Source organism: Sciurus carolinensis, chromosome 1 (assembly GCF_902686445.1).
Source record: "Sciurus carolinensis chromosome 1, mSciCar1.2, whole genome shotgun sequence".
Classification (NCBI taxonomy): domain Eukaryota; kingdom Metazoa; phylum Chordata; class Mammalia; order Rodentia; family Sciuridae; genus Sciurus; species Sciurus carolinensis.
Genome location: NC_062213.1, coordinates 208,127,385 through 208,145,836, shown reverse-complemented (window position 1 = coordinate 208,145,836; position 18,452 = coordinate 208,127,385). Strand labels below are relative to the sequence as shown.

The 18,452-nt window shown below is 60.4% G+C and overlaps 1 protein-coding gene across 10 annotated transcripts in view; it reads right to left on the bottom strand.

Annotated features, from left to right (window-relative positions):
- Positions 1–18,452, bottom strand: part of Cfap74 (cilia and flagella associated protein 74) — a 43,546-nt gene that overhangs the window by 7,656 nt on the left and 17,438 nt on the right. For 7 of the 10 annotated variants that reach the window (XR_007108382.1, XM_047550390.1, XM_047550369.1 and 4 more), the window contains exons 10-26: positions 17,966–18,123; positions 16,845–17,049; positions 16,029–16,184; positions 14,814–14,987; positions 14,181–14,299; positions 12,067–12,133; positions 11,736–11,825; positions 11,093–11,260; positions 10,000–10,207; positions 8,153–8,229; positions 7,563–7,685; positions 6,321–6,442; positions 4,087–4,215; positions 2,504–2,591; positions 2,155–2,397; positions 1,749–1,882; positions 122–398 (exon numbers count right to left, since the gene is read on the bottom strand). Coding sequence is in view for 9 of the 10 variants with exons in the window: in XM_047550390.1 (XP_047406346.1) it covers positions 122–398; positions 1,749–1,882; positions 2,155–2,397; positions 2,504–2,591; positions 4,087–4,215; positions 6,321–6,442; positions 7,563–7,685; positions 8,153–8,229; positions 10,000–10,207; positions 11,093–11,260; positions 11,736–11,825; positions 12,067–12,133; positions 14,181–14,299; positions 14,814–14,987; positions 16,029–16,184; positions 16,845–17,049; positions 17,966–18,123 (2,538 nt within the window). In the remaining variant the exon portion in view is untranslated. The remainder of the gene's footprint in view (positions 1–121; positions 399–1,748; positions 1,883–2,154; positions 2,398–2,503; positions 2,592–4,086; positions 4,216–6,320; positions 6,443–7,562; positions 7,686–8,152; positions 8,230–9,999; positions 10,208–11,092; positions 11,261–11,735; positions 11,826–12,066; positions 12,134–14,180; positions 14,300–14,813; positions 14,988–16,028; positions 16,185–16,844; positions 17,050–17,965; positions 18,124–18,452) is intronic. The other 3 variants (XM_047550362.1, XM_047550341.1, XM_047550351.1) reach the window with 2 other exon arrangements.

Sequence of the window (18,452 nt, the reverse complement as noted above, 5' to 3'; positions counted from 1 at the left end):
CAGACAGGTGCCTGTGGAGGTGGAGGCTTCCCCAGCCCTGCCGTGGCTGCAGAGTGGCCCAGCCAGGCACCCCAGGGGTATGCGCAGGAGGCCCGAGCCCACTGGGGCAGCCCCTGTTCACCTTGCCTGGCAACACGGTCCCCACCAAGGGCGAGATGGTGATGGGGGAGTCCGAGGGCAGCAGAAACTCAAACGTCGTGGCTCCCACGGGGGAGACCTCCTCTGAGTCAGTGCGGGGCCCAGAGTGGGGCAGGGAGCTCACAGCCGGGTGGGAGTGGAGGACATATAGCCGGGCCACTGAAGTGTCATACAAGGGAGTGGCTGCAAACTTGATCTGGTAGTGGGACAGCTCCAGGGGGGGGTGGACACCCACGGCTCGGCAGGACATCTTGAAGCACCTGGAAGTCACCAGTGTGAGCAGTGCCAGCCACGCAGGGGCAGCCATGGGGGACACACTGCCGGGCCGATGGCCAGGACAGGCACTGTGGTGGTGCCCGAGGGGCCCAGGGGCACAGTTGCCGGCTACCCTGTTGATATTTTGAAAATGCCCCGCATGGCTTTGGTGGATAGCTAAGACTTTAATCACAAGCTTAGGTAGCTGCAAAGGAGGTGGTTTGTGGTCTATTATTTTAAATATTTATCGACATTTAAAATCAAAACTGATGAATCACTAAGTAGAAGCAGGGAGTCCTGCACATCATGGTGAGTTGATTCCTGCATTCCGTTAAAGAACAAGAACAGAGACTTGCATTTTGGGGGGGCACTGGGGGTTGGACCCAGGGGTGCTTCACCACAGAGCCACACACCGGCCCTTTTTTTTGTGATTTTTTTTTTCTTCTGTACTGGGGATTGAACCCAGGGCCTTGTGTTTGCAAGGCAAGCACTCTACCAACTGAGCCATATCCCCAGCCCGTCCCCAGCCCTTTTTATCTGATTTTTTATTCTGATGCAAGATATTGCTAAGTTTCTGAGGGTCTCCCTAAGTTGCTGAGGCTGGTCTTGAACTTGGAACCTTCCTGCCGCAGCCTCCTGAGTCTTTGGGGTCACAGGTGTGCACTGCCACGCCCCCTGAGAGTCACCTGTTTCAACCACGGGAGGTTCACAGTCACTCCTGTTGCCACAGCTCTGACCCCATCAGCACTTATTTACGTATTTATTTTGCAGCACCAGGGATTGAACCCAGGGGTGCCTGATCACTGAGCTACATCCCCAGCCTTTTCATTTTATTTTGAGATGGGGGTCCTGCTCAGTTGCTGAGGATGACCTTGAACTTGCCATCCTCTTGCCTCAGTCTTCTGAGGCCCTGGGATTACAGGTGCCTCCGTGCCTGGTTTCCCCAATAGTGTGCGTGTGCGTGTGTATGTGTGTGTGTGTGTGTGCATGTGCGTGTGTGCGCACGCGTGGTGCTGGGGATTGGACCTGGGGCCGAGTGCATGCCAGGCAGGTGTTCTGAGGTAAACCTTGTCCCAGCCCTGATTACATGTATTTTTTTATACTTTAAAGGGTGGTACTGATTATCTTGTTGTATTGGTCTGTGACGAAAATGTGTTATTCAATATATATTTTTATAACCTGTGACCACAGGCTCTAAGTGTTAAAAAAAATCTCCCTAGGCAGAGAGAGTTACATTATTAGTATCCAATTGATCGAAAAATATGAACATATGAAGCAGGTCAAAATTGCACGTGAGATGTGCGTTCACAGCTGTCCCTCCTTCTCCAGGCTGGGTCCCTGGCCAGCAGGCTCACCTGTTCACCTCAGACTTGCAGACCAGCTCGAAGCTGTACTCCTTGGCCTTGGTGGGCTGGAAGATCACATCCAGCTGCAGAGCCTCCAGCGGCAGGATCGTCCCAAACCCGTCATTGGGCTGGATGTCCACAAACTGGGAATGGGAAGACACCAACTCCACAGTGGAAACAGTGCCAGTCCGGCCGTGTGGGGGACGTGGGCCACGTGCAGGTAGGTGTGAGAGGGTGGGTGGCAGGTGTGTGTGCGGGGGCATGCACTGTGTGTGTGCACGTGTGCCAGTGGACGTGGGGGCAGCCCAGGAGGGAAAGCGCTAGAAGGCAGGAGGGCGAGGGTCAGGAGCCCCATGGTGCACCAGCAGGAGGTGGCTGGGGCCTGGGAGCGGGTCGGGGCCTGAGCACAGCAGACCTTGGGGAGCCCCACGAACCCAAACTCCTGGGGCAGGAGCGAGGGGTTGTAGAGCACAATCTCCGTCCTCAGGGCCTGGTAGATGGTGCAGTAGCCGAAGTCCAGCTCCTGGGGGTTGAGCTCCAGGTCCGAGGTGGTGACGATGGCCTGAATGGTGAAGCCCACTGGCTTCATCTGTGGCATGGACGGGGGGTGAGTGTCCCCAGCACCCCCTCTTCTCCACTGGGCAAGCAGGGATGGGCACTGCAGCAAGGGGGCGGCTGTGGGGGCCTGCCTGGGTGCAGCCCCCCCCAGCAGTGCCTCCTTCCCCAGGGGCAAGTGGCCCTCCCAGGAAGCGCCCTGCACAGACCTGGTCGGCCACCCAGATGGTCATCGGAGCCTCCAGAACTCTGCTCTCCTTGTCAAAGTACTTGCCAGCGTCCTCTGGGAGGGAGTGCCTGCAGGAAAGGGCACGCCATGCACCTCTCTCCTGTTGGGGGTCGGCAGGGAGGCTGGCGCCAATGGGGGCTTCGACATCGGCCAGAGCCGCACCACGGGGATCCAGGTGCACCAGACCTCCGAGCTCACGCGGCACCAGTGGCCAGCAGGTGCAGCTGGGGCCTGAGTCCTCCACAGGCAGCAAGCTGCTCCAGGGAGGTCACCACACCAGGTCTGGTTAGATGAACAAGCAGACTCCAGAGCCGTGTGACTCCAGAGCCGCGTTCAAGATACTCGAGGGTCCGCCACCTACAGGGGTCCTGCACGGCCCCTTGGGGAGCCAGTGTTTGTATTTTTTTTGGGGGGGGTGCTGGGGATCGAGCTATCTCCCCAGCCCCCTGGAGAGCCAGTCTAAAACACAGTTTGCTTTTGCAGGTGCAGAATTGCACTCCTACCATCCAGAGGCTCAAGAAGCTGAGGCAGGAGGACAGTTTGAGGCCAGCCTCAGCAAGCTTACAGAGGCCCTATCTTGAAATATGACTGGGGGCTATAGCTCAGTGGTAAAGTGGGTTCAATAAACAAAAATTTTAAAAAATGGTTTGCTCTCTGATTACAAAAAGAAATCAGTACCATTATAGAAATACTGGGGGAAATACAAGAAAGAAAGAAAAACATGCACTTTCCCTCTGGCAAGCCCAGCAGCTCTGCCTCCATGGGCCCCACTGCCCAGCAGCTCTGCCTCCACGGGCCGCCCCAGGGCCCAGCAGCTCTGCCTCCACGGGCCGCCCCAGGGCCCAGCAGCTCTGCCTCCACAGGCCACCCCAGGGCCCAGCAGCTCTGCCTCCACGGGCCCCACTGCCCAGCAGCTCTGCCTCCACGGGCCGCCCCAGGGCCCAGCAGCTCTGCCTCCACGGGCCGCCACAGTGCCCCCTCCCTGGAAGCTCAGGCGTGGAGGCTGCCCCCAGCTCCCACCCAGGCCCCCAGCCACACATCCCACTCTGTGGGCCAAGCTCTTCTGACAGCCTGTTCCCAGATCCTGGTCCCGGGCACTGGGCTGAGTGGTCACTCCGGGGTGACCAGTGGCAGAGTTAAAAACAGCACTTCTTCCTCAAAGCAAAGGTGAAGCAAAGGATCCACTGTCCACCTGGTGAAAGGCAAAAGCCAAGGACACACGGAGGTGGGGGGGGCAGATGGAACACACCCTTGGGCAGATGTCCCTGGTGTTCACAAGGGGTCACCAAGGAGGGCCTGGCACAGGGAGGATGTGGGGACAAGTGGGCAATGGAGACACCCTGGGGGTGACCAGAACCAGGGCAGAGGTAGACACCGGGTGACCTGGAACTTGGGGAGTCATGGAGAAAGGGAACAGGCCACTGTAAGGAACACACACGCCAAGAGCCGGCTGCCTCTGCGGCTGAGGTGGGCTCCGTGCAGGAGGCTGGGCCATGTTGCCCTGGCAGGCGGCACATGCCTGGTGATGTGTGCCCGGCGACAGTGGCTGGCAGCGGAGCTCACCGGGGCAGGAACTTGAGCTGCACCGAGTAGGTCGAATGGGCCTGGATGTAGCCCGTCTCCGGCAGGAGCTCCACGTGGCCTCGAAGCTCCTTGCACACCTCGAACTTGAGGCGCAGGGCCACCTTGGATCTGCAGCAGGTCACAGGGTACCCATCAGGGGTCACAGGACTGACCCCAGGCGTGCCTGACTCTGAGTCATCAAGGTCTTTCCAGCCATGGTGCCTGCGACACGTCCGGGGCCCCTCTGCCTCCAGCCAAGTGCCACACCCCTGACGGGGCATCCTGCTCCTCACGTGCCAGGCAAGCGCTCTACCACTGAGCTATAACTCCAGCTCTGGAAACCCTTAGAAATAAAAATGGCTCCTGCAACTGGAAGAGTGCCCAGATCCCAGATCTCTGAGACTGGAGTGCTTTCTGGGGGGACCTCCTGCCGGGGGCAGAGGATCGGCGGGAATGTGGGCTCTGCCTCCTCCTGCCCAGCACTCTGTACGGGGCACTGTGGAGGCTCTGGATGGCCAGGCCCCCAGTTAGGACCAGCCAGGGGAAGCCAGGCTCTCCTCTTCCACTGTGAGGCTCTTCCTAGCCCCTGCTTGCCCTTGGGGTCTCTCAGAGGCAGCAATGGTGGCCAGCCTCACCTTTGGTGGCAAACAGTCCCTGCTTGCCCCCTGTGGTGTCCTCTTTGTCCCTGGGAAAGGAAGTACTGCTCAGTCAAGCAGGGAAAGCTGCCTGAGGAGGGAGGGCCAGGGACCTGGTCTGCCTGGGGGTTTTGTAGGCAATGGTTCCAGAACCTTTTAGAGCCTCTGGTTCCTCTTCAGAATGCTTTGAATGCTCCTGTCTGTCCTGTGTCCAGTGTCTCCCAGACCCTCCTCCAGTCCTGACCCTGACAACTGAGCCCACCGGGCCCTAGAGATGGAGGTGGAGAAGTCATGCCCCAGCAGCGCCCTCCCTTGCCCTTTGGATGGCTGCTCCTACCCATTACCAATCTGCCTCTGAGCAGCCCCCAAGGGTGTGCCCCGAAACGTGGCCCACCGACACCGCTGGCCAGGGCCCCTGTGCTCCTACCACTGGGCACCCGGCCTGCGTGGAGAGAGGAGACTTGGTGCTCAGGGGCTGTGCCTTCCCCTCTTGGGCGCCAGTCAGCTCCACCATTTCCCTATGCTGCCCGGGGCTGGTCCTTGGGCACTATGGCAAGGGGTCCTCATGGATTAATACCTTTTCTACACCCATGCAGGTAAGACCCACCACATTAAACAGAACTAAATGACTGATGTTAGACTTTAAAAAAAAAAAATCACTAAATGGCTGGGTATGGTGGTGCATGCTTGTAACCCCAGCAACTCGGGAGGCTGAGACAGGAGGATCGCAAGTTTAAGCTCAGCTCAGTCACTTAGTCCCTGTCTCAAAATAAAAAAATAGAAAGGGCTGGGGATGTTGCTCAGTGGTAAAGCGCCGCTGGGTTCAGTCCCCAGTCCCCACCCACATAAAAGCTTCCTGGCCCAGGTGGCCAGGAAGTGCCTGCCACCCTGAGGCAAGCCGTCCAACCCCGGCCCCCAGGGCCCTTTCTGCCCCCGACCCCCTCACGGGAACAGCTTTCTCTGCGACTGGCAGTGCCGCTGCCGGTCATGGAGCGAGACCAGAGCCGGGCGGGGCAGGTGCCCAGTCTCAGGCGGTGGGTGCCTGTGGGTGACACCTGGTTTTAGTGCCGGCATGCCCTGCCCCTGCCCGGGCGCTGACAGCAGAGGTGCTGGAGCCAGACATCTGTGAAGCTTAGGGCTGGCCCACTTCTCCACCCCAGTTGCCCTTCAGGAGATTTCTGCTGAATCTGGCTGGTGGCCAAGGGCTGCAGACCACACTCGGGCTCTTCTCAGGTCCTCTCCTGTGCTCACTGTCACCACTACGCTGTGTCCCCGAGGGCACTGAGATCCTTGCCTGGTGCCTGCAGTTGCTTACTGCAAACTCAGGGGCTTAAAGTCACATAGCAGCCTGGAGTTCAGAAGTTCAGAAAGGTGTGGGCAGGCCAGGTGCTTCTGCAGCTCTGGGGGGAGCTCGCTGTCCAGGCCCTTCTTCCATCTTCAGATCTGTCTGGCCCTCCTGCCTCCCACGGTGCTGACCCCCATGACACTGGGACTTCCCAGATGCTCAGGATCCCGGCCTTGGCCTTCCCAGGGACTCCTTGGCACCAGCTCTAGCTGGCCCCCCAATGCAGCTCTCCTGCTGGCCACCAGGGGGCTCACCGCGTGTGGATGGGGACAGAGTCCTGGTAGAGACGGTCGTACATGCAGATCTTCAGGTCCAGGTTGGGCTTGGGCACCCAGACCGGCACATCGATGGCCACGCCCTTGGCTCTGAAATACAGCTGAATTTGGACACGTGACTCACCAGTGAGTCCTTCCCTGCAGAGCAGCCAGTGTTAAGAAAGGTTGGCAAGAAAATTCAGTGGGTTGACTTTTTAAAAATTTTTCACTTGTAGATGGACACAGTGTCTATTTACTTTTACATGGTGCTGAGGATTGAACCCAGTGCCTCACGCATGCGAGGCAAGGGCTCTACCACTGAGCGGCAGCCCCAGCCCTAGGTTGACTTTTTGTAACTGGAATAATAAATACTGGGAGGTCAATAATGACACAAGCCACATTTCAGAGTTCTGAGGCACTTTTCATGTCATTATACTTTAAAATTATTATTATTATTATTATTTTTGGGGGGGTGCTGGGGATTGAACCCAGGGCCTTATGCTTACAAGGTAAGCACTCTAACTACTGAGCTATCTCCTCAGCCCCCTTAAAATTATTTTTATTAACAAAAATTTCAAACTTAAAAACAGAATAGAACCAGGCACAGGGGCATACTCCTGTAATCCCAGCTATGCAGGCGGCTGAGGCCGGAGGATCGAAGTACGAGTTCAGCCTGTGCAACTGAGATCCTGTATTAAAATTTGAAAAAGATTGGGATGTGACTCAGTGGTAGAGAGCTTGCCTAGCATGCATGAGGCCCTGGGGTCAGTCCCTAGCACTTCAAAAAAGCAAAACCTAACTTTTCATTACACAGTAATGCACTATACAGAAAAATGTAAAAATTTTACCCATTACATATAAAGATTTTATCCCTAATACAAACTGGTAGCTACAGAAGAGCTCAGAAGTCTTGCAGCAGCCCTGGAAGGAGTGGAGACAATTGTTTCCCCACCTGCCACTTCCTCCCCAGACTCTGACTCCTGAGATCTGGGGAGCCTGGATAAGAAGAGCAGGTCAGTGGAAGGGCACCCCGGGTTCAATCCCCAGTACGAGAAAGTAGTGAGAGAGAGAAACGGAAAGAGGGCCGTGTGTGCGCGTGTGGCATGCTACAAGTGTGTATTGGCTTGGGTGCCAACCAATCGTGCGACCAGCACGCAATCCAAGGGACAAGGGCAGCTCCCACGGCTGAGGGGGAGGCGCTCCCAGCTGGGCTGTGTGCACCCGGGGCAGAGGGGTACTCACCGTTGGGCACTTGGGATTCTTGAACATGACCTTGAACTCGGTCTGGACCTCCCCTGGGATGACCGGGGTGAACACGACGGGCACTCTGACGGAGCTAAAAGGGCCAATTTCCCCCTCCGTTGTCTGTGTGGAAAGAGAGGTGCCACTGGGTCAGCAGGCACCATGGTTTTATCAGGGCACCTTCCACTGACCTGTGGGGACAGCAGCCACGTCATAGGAGGAGAGTAGTGGGACCGTGACTGGGGGCCACTAGGGTCCACAGACCCTCAGCCTGGCCCTTCCTGTGAGCACTTGTTGCCATGGGGCCCTGCTGTGGGCAGAGGCAGCCTGCCTCCTGGCCTCTGGCTCCCTCCGGCTCCTGCATTCACCTACTCCAGCCAGGGAGGGCCTGCTGCCAGCGTCCTCTGCACCCAGCAACCCACCCTGCTGCCCTGGTGCTGCCCAGTCCTGGTGAGGGGTGGGCACTGCACTCACTGAGACCACAAGGTTCCTGGGGGTTGGAATTCCAGCCTGCCTCTGACCAGGTGGAGGGCCCAAGGGTGGGGGTCAGCTGGGGCTCAGCCAGGGTCTGAGCAGGGTGGGCGGCTGACCTCCCCCAGTGTGATCTCCGCCTGCTCCTCGCTGGGAAACGTGGCCAAGCCCCCAGTCGCAGAGGTGCCCTCTTGTTCTGGAAGGCAAAACAGGAAAGTAGAAACCAATTCAAGCATCCATAACTGCTCTGGAAAAAGTAAGAACAGACCCCAGATCTATGAGACCTCGACACCGAGAACTGGTGGAGAACTACTAGTGATGAGGAGAGAACCAGGCTTGCGATGCGGGCTGTCTGCAAGAAGGGGCTCCCAGGTGGACTGGCAGATCAGCTCCACGTGGCCACGGAGGCACTGGGTGTTTTTTTTTTTTTTTTTTTAGAAACCAAGAAACTGATTCCAAGACTTATATTGAAATGCAAAGACCCTAAACTATCTGGAGCAACTCTCCTGAAACACAGAACACAGGTTTCCCCAGCTCAGTCAGGGTGGCTTGCTGAGGGGCAGCTGGTCAGCTGAGCAGGACAGGGCCGGATGTGGCCATGCCCTTTGGTACCGATCAGTCCCATGGGTGGAGCAAAGTCCTGCCAACGTGCATTCAGGAAAAGTGGCCATCCACACGGAGAAGCCTGCGTCCGCACCCCTGCCTCCACGGCTGGACCCTGGCCCAGGACTTCAGGGCTGTGTCATGTGCCTCTGTGACTTTGAGACAAGGAAACCCCACTTGCACACGCTCACAAGGCATGGTTGATATGTCTGGGAACCGTAGACTTGGTTTTAAGGAAAGGCATCGTAGAGGCTGCATCCAGGGTGCGAGAGCAACTCCTAGGAGCAAACTGGAAGAAGTCAGCTCCCCACAGGGAGAAGGAGGAGGAGCCACAGGCAAGGTTTTCATGCTGAAGAAACAGGCTTGATGGGAACGAGTGATCCAGGTGGTCACCAGGAGCCCAGATGACCTGGACAGCAGACCTGGCCAGACCTCCTATGTGGGCCTTACGGCAGGACACTCTAGGGCCTGGACTTTGCTATCCAGCAGGATTTCTGGGCTGCCCAATACAGCACTGGCCCCTTGTTACCACTGAGCACTGGAAACGTGACTTGTGTGAACACAGGAGGAACTGGATTTCTACACTGAAGATGGATTGATTTCAACAGCAGATGTGGCTAGTGAGAGCCACACTGGACAGCACAGCCACACGTGGTGGTAACCAGCTCACCCACTTTGAGAAAACTTGAAAGAGCTATCAAAGGCGCAGCCGAGGCACCCTGGACGTGGGTGGAACACGGCCACGCCCGGGTTGCAGAGACGTGGGGAGCGGGGGTGCTGGGCCCAGCAGCCCACGCCGTGGGGCCTCCCAGCGTGCCCTGAGCCATGTCCGTGGGTGCACGGGGCGCGGTGGCCTCCTGTTCCCAGGAGGGCTGGAGCCAGGAAGTCAGTCATCACTGGCCCCAAAGAGCAGCAGGAAGGTGACGGCAGCAGTACCAGCGGCACAGGGGTGAGAGCCAGGCCTGGGGGCCGCTGCCCTCCCCAGGTCAGTGCCAGGGACACTGACGCGTCTCCAGCACCTCGCGTGTGCTGTCTGCACTTCTGCAGGGGATAGGACACCGACGGCCCCCAGCCACAGGGACCCTCTGTCCCACGGGGATGAGGCCGCGGCACTGGCTCCTGTGCGCTCTTGTCCGTCTCCGTCATTTCCAGTTGGGTACGAATTTCCACCCACCTCCAAGCCAGTGTCGATATGAACATATGAATATTTTCTATTGACTACCACTTAAAATCGAAGCCTGGGTTCCACTCTACGCCTTTGCACTCTCGGCCCTCTCCCCGCGCCCCCGCCCGCCTGCACCCAGAGTTCAGAGTGGCCCTGGGATTGCGGCTCTCGAGGGCTCTGTGTGCACACTGTCCTTGCCTCGGCATGCCTGGGCAGCCTGGAGTCCGGGCAGGGAGGAGCCTGAGGTGGGGTGCCGGCCACCGGCAGGCAGCTCACCCTCCATCCTCTCCAGCTCCTTCCGGCTCTGGGTGTCCAGCAGGGAGGTCTTGCCTTCGAGCTGCTGCTCAGAGACGCTGGCCAGACCCTTCTCACAGGCACTCTTGTCTTCGGAGGTGAGCAGGCTGCTCTAAAAGGGAACCCACACCTTTGCCACCTTTCCTCTTGGGCTCCCAGACACCCCTGCCACTGGGGACCCGGGTGAGGACGCGCTGCCTCTGGGCTGGGTGGCACTGTCTGCGGGTCCTGTTCTGCCCCTTTGGGTCTCGGGCACAGCGGTGGCTGGCCCAGGGGAGGGCTAGCCAGGCCAGCTCCTCCTGTCCCACCTTGGATCCCGTCTCTGAGCTGCCGCGTCGGGCCCCTTTCCACCCTGCCAGGCCGCCTGTCCAGGGCTGGCTCTGCCTCAGCCCAGGCCAGAGGATCCTCCTTCCTCCCCACTGGCTAGTGCAGAACTCCTGGATGCCCAGAGGGGCCCCGGAAAACTCCTCCCCTACCTGCCCAGAGCAAGCACTGTCCCCAGAGCCCTATCTCCTGTATGCCCGGCCCACGCCGCAGCTGCCCTGTTGGTTCTGTCCTCCCCTGGGTGAGACCCTTCCCAGGGCTTTGCTGAGACCCCTGTGGTAGGCAGCACTGAGGGGCAGGAGCCCATGGCTTCCCGCAGGAACCTTTCAGGACTCAGAGTTAAAGCACAGGGCTGCCTGCCCCTCTGTTGACCCCTGGGCCCTGGGCACAGCCAGGTTGTTTCCCGTGTGGCCGTGATGCCCAGAGCTGTGCTGGCCCCTACACGGCCCTCCTGGGAGACAAAGGTCCGCCTCATGCTTCCGGCCGCACCCCCTGGAGTCTGGGCGTGGGTGATGCGGGAGGGTGGCCTGCTCCTGGCTGCTGTCCCACCTTCCAGGTCCCTGATGACATGCCGGTCTCACAGGCCACTTTCGCACGTGTGGGCTGTGTTCAGGTGGAGATCCTGCCCTGCCCTGGTGGCCACACTGCTGGTCAGCAGCAACAGCCCACTCACTATGTTCAGGAGGGGCGAGGGTTCTTCGTCCATCTCACAGGCCTCGGAAGCTGGAAGAACCTTGAACTTTGTGCCGAGGCCCCCGACGTTGGTCAGTGTGATGGTGCGGGATGTGGTCTCACCCACCACATAGCTGCCAAAGTTGATGAGCTCCTTGTCAAGGGACAGCTGCCAAAGGACCCCACAGTAAGCTGCTCTGGGCCAGCAGGTTGCCCAGCACAAGGGGGCAGGCACTTGTGGAGGACACAGCCCAGGGGACCAATGGCCCCTAAAACAAGTTCTCACCGGCCTGTCATCTGCAGCCCCAAGGGGCCATGGGGAGCCTGGCCCTTCCTCCCCAAGGGGCTCCAGGCAGGACAGCCAGGGCTGTGTAGCCCAGGGACATGCCTACCCCAGAAGCCGCAGATCTGTGTTCGGGTCACGACAATTTGGGGCACCTGAGACCAGCTTTAGGAAAGCCAAACCAATGGCTCCCTCATTCAGGGCAAGGAGGTTGCAAGAGAGGACATGCATGTGGCTGGAGGGGCCTGGACGTGGGCTTGCCTGGGCGGACCTGAGCCCATGTCCCTCTGGACCTTCACTCCCAGGATGCAGTCCTCCAGTCAGGAACCCGAGAAGTGCCAGCGGACAGCCGGGAACTTACGGAACATTTCTTTGTTGAACATTTCAGAGGAACAGAAAAGCTGCCTGTCTGAGCCAAGAAGGAGATGCTTCCTTCCAGATCTTTATTTATCTGAAAAATAAGACAACCCAGACACAGAAACCACTGTAGGCTGTGTCACGGCAGCACCTGCCTGCCAGCCGCCAAGCAGGGGCGGGCAGGGCCCAGAACACGTCTCGGGAGGGGCGGCCATGGCAGAGCACGCAGGGACATGCCAGGGGACAGTGCTTCGATTCTGCCTGGCCTTTCAGGATGACATGAATGGTTTTAGATGAAAGTGAAAACAGCAGCCCTGTGTGGCACTGTGACTCACCATGGGCTTGAAGGTGACCAGCACTTCACAGGACATCCCGGCTGACATGGGCCCAGGGGGGTCAAAGCTGCCAACACAATGATCCAGGGCACATGGTGGTCAGGCCTCCTGGGTCTCTCCCTCCCTGAGCTGCTACCCAGCTGCCCCAGGTCCCAGCAGACAGGAGATGCCCAAGTAATGGTTCAGCCTGTCCAGCGAGTGAGCGAGAGAGGCCAGTCCCCAGGGCCAGCTCTCCAGGGAAGGGGTTGCTGCGGGTGAGCAGGGCCCTGACTCCCCTGAGGGCCCGGGACCACCGTGTCAGGTTTTAAAGCCCATGTGTGGGTGGGGGGTGTCGTGGCACAAGCAGGCCAGGGGAACAGCCCTGTGGCAGAGGGACCCGCAGGGCTGGGTCTGTGTGGCTGGGCCCTGGGCGAGGGAGGGTCCCTGGGTGTGCCTCACACAGGGCCTCTCTCATGGTGCTCGGGGTTTACAAATGGCACAAACTGAAAGTTTAATGCACTCCAGTCCCTGGCCGGAGTGTCCCCCTGGTGCCAGGCAGAAGGAAACCCCGGCCCGTTCTGACGGGGAGGAAGCAGGGACTCCACCCACCAAAGCCTGAGCAGGGCCTGGGGAGACTTGGGGGCCGGGTGCAGTGCAGCAAGCACGAGGCCTGGGTTCCCTCCCCGGCACGGCAGAGATAAAAGTGAGAATACATCACCACATCAGGTTTAGTGAAAATGGTTGGAGGGAGCGGCACACACGGACTGAGGAGAAGGAGGCCGTCAGGAACCCAGCTCGCCTGGAGGAGCCGGGCGTGTTTAGGGAGGAGACACGCAGTCGGCAACCTCAGCAGCCGGCCAGATGGGACAGGACACCGGTGTGCCCCAGGAGGCAGAGCGTGGGATCGGAGTGGGGGCCGGCTGGAGGTGCAGCAGGTGCACAGCGCTGCCTGGGCTCAGGCTGAGAAGCAGAGGTGTCTGGGAAGCGGAGGCCAGACCTGCAGTCCTGCAGGAGCCCAGGAGAGGACCACAGCCGCACAGCAATGGACACGAGCAGAGATCCGTCAGGAGCAGGGCAGCCCAAGAGCCACCACCCGGGCCGGGCTGTGCATGCGCCTCCAGGGACCACGCAGGCCAGTGGGAGCGAGCCACAGGCAAAGCCACAGAGAGCCTGGGCCTGCAGCCGGACTGAGCAGAGAGCCCGGGGCTGGGGCTGGGGCTCAGCTGCGGAGCGCTTGCCTGCATGCGTGAGGCACTGGGTTCGATTCTCAGCACCACATAGAAACACGTGGATGAAATAAAGGTCCACCAACATCTTAAAAAAAAGAGACCCCACGGCCGCGCCCTCCAGGCCACTGAGCAGACAGTGAGGCTTCGGGAAACTACGGGAAGGAGAGAAGGGACCAAGGTCCACAGCCACCGCTCAGCTCCCTGAAGAGAAGAGTCCCATGGGAGAACGGCCGGAGCCCCCGCGGCCAGCACTCCTCACGGGAGGGGCTGTCAGGGAGACCAGGGGCCCCGCAGCCTGGCAGAGGGGGAGAGTTAGGGCCCCTATGCCAGAGCCCCACGTCAGAGATCGCACACCACACACCAGTGGACGCAGCACCCTCAGACTCTATGATACTGTTTTATAGTTTGGGGGACTGAACCCCAGGGGTGCTTTGCCACCAAGCCACATTGTGGTCCTTTTTATTTATTTATTTTTTTTGAGACAGGGCCTCTCTGCTAAGTCGCTGAGGCTGGCCTCTAACTTATGGTCCTCTCGCCTCAGCCTCCCCAGTCAGAGGGATCACAGGCATCACTGCACCTGGGTGCACTGTGAATCCTAGAGCCATTCTGGGCCTTCAACCTGCTCTCACAGCCTGGAAGAGGTTGGGGAGGAAACAGCGGAGAGAGCAAAGCCAAGGCCAGAAGCTGAGAGCGGAGGACAGGCTGAGCCGCAGGAGCAGCACAGGTGGAGCGGGGAGCCAGGAGGCAGCAAGGAGGCGCCTGGGAGCTGGAAGGGAGCGAGGGCAGGTGCAGAGCAGGAGGGAAGACAGGGCAGCACGGTCCCAGGAAGGAGAGTCCACACTCTGCCTGGCCTGCTGAGCAGGTACCAGCATCAGGCCGTGGGACACAGGAGGACGGGCAGCTCACCCGATGTGGACGAAGTCCCGCAGGCTCTCGTCCACTCCCACCAGCGAGCAGTAGTTGATGGTGTAGGTAGCGTTCACCAGCGTAATCTTCTTCTTGTACACTTCGCCCACCTCGAAGTCCTAGAGTTAGGCCGTGGAGGTTAGTCCCCTCTTCTCTCCTTCTTGTAGTTTCCCAAAACCCATCTGGGCCGCAGCCTCAAGGGCACTGGGGAGCCATCTGTGAGCCTTAAGGCAGCTCACAGGGGTGGCCGGGCCAGGGAGGCTCCCCAGGCCTCCCTCAGCTGAGAATGGGTGGACGTGGGTCCTGCCCACTGGTGTCTTGCCAGCCTCAGCAGATGTGGCTCACAGAGGCCGCAGGGAGGAAGAGGAGGGAGGCTCAGGTCAGCCACCTTGGCCTCGCCTGCTCCCTGCACCTGCTGACCTTGGCCAGCAGGACATTGGTGCTGGACTCCTGGGGGCCTCCTCATGTGAAGTCAGAATCTGCCAAGGAGCCACATTCAGGCTCCTTGCCACAGGGGCAGCACTGTGGTCCACACTGCCTGCAGGTGCCTCTGAGTTCCCAAGGTCCGGGCACAGACACTGGGAGGCTGGCCGTGGAGGGCTAGTGCCTGGCCTGGTGCCCCCGCCGGCTTACCTTGAAGTGGACCAGCTGGGGCTTGCTGTTGAAGGGGCGGCCTTTGAACTCCCGCCCTGACACCACCTGCTTGTGGATCACTCTGCTGCGTAGCTGCGCTACCGTGCGTGCCAGGATGTCCTTGTCCATCTTGGTGCCGCCCACGGGCTTTCGGCCCACATCCTCCTTGAGTTCCTTGGGCAACAGAGACGAGACCCTTGTGGTTCGAGGCAGGGCCAAGCCCAGGGCTGCTGGCGAGCACCCAACACCCCGCGCCACAGAGGAGGAGCTCCCTGCTTCAGGGTTTGTGCTTCGGGAAAGAGCAAAGAGCGAGGAAGGAAAGCAGCTTGCAGACTCAGGCAGGACGTCTTCAGGGAATGACGGGGTCAAGTGGTGGGGTTCCAGTTTGCAGCACGAGAGCCAGTTTTTGGGAAGTTCTGCAGGAAGCAACTTTCTCCAGGGGCAGAGTCGGTGCCGGGAAGGCTGACTCTGACATTAGCAGCAGAGCTGAAATCCAAGATGGCCCTGGATTCTTTCTGTTCTGCCTGGTGAGGAATCTGCTCAGGGCCTTGGCTAAGCTCAGCTCAGCTCATGGGACGGCACGTGCCTTGGCCTTGGCGGTGGCAAGCCACCTGCTTGAAACTTGCCCGCCCCACCTCTGCCCACTGGGTCCAGAGTGGCACGGCTATAGCAAGGCCTGTCTTGTCGGGGCTTCCCCAGAGTCCGCAGGACAAAGTGGTTTTGCCCTGACTGAAGGCAGCCCATGTTGACAGGAGCTGGGCGGTGGGCAGCACCTTCCCAAGGAACAGAGTCACACTTGTGGCTGTCACAAGCTGGGGCATCACCTTGCAATCCAGAGGACCAGCTCTCTGGGCAGGGTCTTTGTAGGGGTCACCAGCCACGTGCACTCAGGCCTTCCTTTAGATATGCTTCCCTATGGTGGCCAGTGACACAGGACTGTTCCTCAGCCTCCCAGCCCCCACCCCTCCTAACCACAGGCAGCAGGGCAGGGCTGAGCACTCAGGCCCCTGGGGTAGGCAGCTGGGCTGAGTGGGGAGTAGGGACCATCATGCCCATGCCGGCTCCTTGGGGAAGGAGGAAGAAGCCCTTGAGGTTTGGAGGAGGGTGGTGCTGGGAAGTGCTTGGTACAGGAAGGAGCCAGAGATGGGCAGGGGCAGCAGGGAGAGGCCTTAGAGTCAGAGGCAGTCCCCATAAGCCCCTGCCAAGCAGTGTTACCTGGTAATGTGCACAGTCTTCCTGCCAAAGCCCAGGGATCTCGGGCTCAGCCAGTGTTTCTTCCTCTCCACTGGTGGTCCCAGGGTCCCCCTGCACAGACTCACTGGAGATGACTTTCAGGAGCAGAGAGGTCTCGGGATGTGCTGCCTCCGCCTCCTGTAGGCAGGATGCAGCAAGGCACACTCAGAGGCCACACGGAGGGGCCTGCAGCAGGCGGGAGGAAGCCCACGGGAGCAGGCCTGCACAGCTCCCTCCGCCGGGAGGAGACGGCACACAGCTCTACTTTTCTCTCTGAGATGCAGCTTACACCTCTTTGCACAGTACTAAATACTTTTCTGCAGTACTCAGCAGAGTCCTCGCAAGATTCCTTTTATGGGAAGACGCTGGGATGGATGGATGTCTGAACCCCACCCCCAGCCCCGCTCACGGTCCACTCGGCCCCTGCGCCGCTCTGGCTCTGTGGTGACAGCGGGCTTCCCACAGAGGCCTGGTGGGTTTGGGAGGGCCCACCTACCCTCACCCTCAGGGAGGGTGAACTAGAAATAAACCCCCAACTGAGGGTGGCTGCCTCACTGCCCCCTGGTGCCAAGCAGGCCCTGGGTGTGGGCGAAAGAGCAAGCAGGGGCAGTGGGCTGCTCTCGGGCCAGACCGTGGCTGCCTCTTAGGTGAGACCTCAGAGGGGCGGCCCGTTCCCCTGGGCAGGCAGAGGCTGTGGCCCTGGGCCCTCCACGTCCTCCTCCACACCCGGTCCCGGGCCCTTCCAGCTGCGGCTCTGGCAGGTGTGCAGCGCCCTGAGAGCAGCAGTGTCGTGCTCACCAGTGGGAGACTGGTGGCCATGGTGGCCATCTTCCCTGTGCAGATGTTGGCGATGTAGTTCCAGGTCTTGTCTCTCAGAGTGCGTCCAACTGCAGCTCTGGCCGGGCGCAGCTGTTTCTTCTTCCGGCTTTCCTCCTCAGCCTCCTCTTTCAAAATCCGACCTACGATCTCCTGCTTCCGGAGTTGCTGCTCCTCCTGGAAGGTCCTGTGGGAGGGGCCTCTCAGCCAGGAGCCAGGACAGCCCTGCTCGCCTGGACAGCCATGCGGGCCCAGTGTGGCTTGGCTTGGCCCTTGCTGGCCGCTTCCAAGGGGCTCAGGTCCAGTCCAGCAGGGCTCTGGGGTCAGACATCCTGGTCTCAGTGAGCTGCTGGGCTTTATGGGGTGTGAGCTGATGGGGCCCAGAGGCTGCCATGCTGGAGACCCAGGACTTGAACGCCAGCCCTGCTGTATCCAGTTCTGTCCTGCCGGGGCCCCTCTAGCAGTCCCCACTATAGGCCTAGTCCTCCTGAGCTGCCCTGCCCAGGCTCCCAGGCCATCAGCTGGGGCACAGAGCAGGGCAGGACCAGTCTCCGCTCGAGGCTCCTGAGGGGCATTGCCCAAGAACCAGCCGAGGCAGGCGGGGGCGGCGACAAAGGCCCAGGGGAGACTGCAGAACTCAGTGTGCCACCGCGGGGCTCCATGGCACCCAGCTCCCCGATGCGACAGAGAGGACCAGGGGCACAGCAGGCAGATCCTGAGCAGCAGCCAGCTGGGGTCAGGGACGGGGAAGAAAGGGTCCGTGGGGGGAAGGGGAAGGAGGAGGCAGAGGCCCGAAAAAGACATTTGCAGGGAAGTTACTGGGGCTTTGTGTGCAATGGGGGGCAGCAGGGGACGCCTCCTCAGAAACCCCAGATCCAGGACCCCGAGCAGGACGACAGGCAGCACCCCAGGAGGAGGGGCCCTGGGGCCCGGGTGCTCCCAGAGACCTCCACGGGCATGGGGAGGCGCAGAGGGGGTCTTGGCAGGGGCTGGCGGGCTGGCAGGAGAGGGTCCCATCGAGGTGGGTGGGGCCCGAGCCCTGTCCCCACGCCTGTGTCGGCCTGCACTGGGCGGCGCCCGCAGGGGTGGCTCCCCGCCCTCACCGCCTCTGGGCCTCCAAGTGCTGGCGCCGGCGGTGGTGGAAAAGGTGCTTGAAGGCGTCCCCACCCTGGGCCAGGATGGCCTCCTTCTCGGCGCTGGCCTTCTGCTCAGCCAGCGCTGCCCGGGCCCGGCCCCAGGCCTGGATCTTGCGCAGTGTCTCCTGGAAGCAGGGTGCTCTGAGGCCACAGCCCAGGCCCACCCCGGCAGGCCCGTCCCTGACCCGTGCCCACATGTCCCCCACCCAGAACGCAGCCCCAGGGCCCTGGAGCAGGCACGCCCCTCCCCTGGGCGCTCTGGCCTCTGATCCCCCTTCCCCACGCCCCTCCTGGCCTGACCCCAACTCTGCCCTAGGCACGGCCTGCTGCTGCCCTGGGCCCTGGCCTCTCTTCCCATGAGAGGGGACGAGGCCCTAAGGACAGGGTCAGGCTGCTCTCTTCTGCTGGATGCCCCTGCCCCCGAAGCTGGTGCCAGCACCCGAGGGCCGGGGTG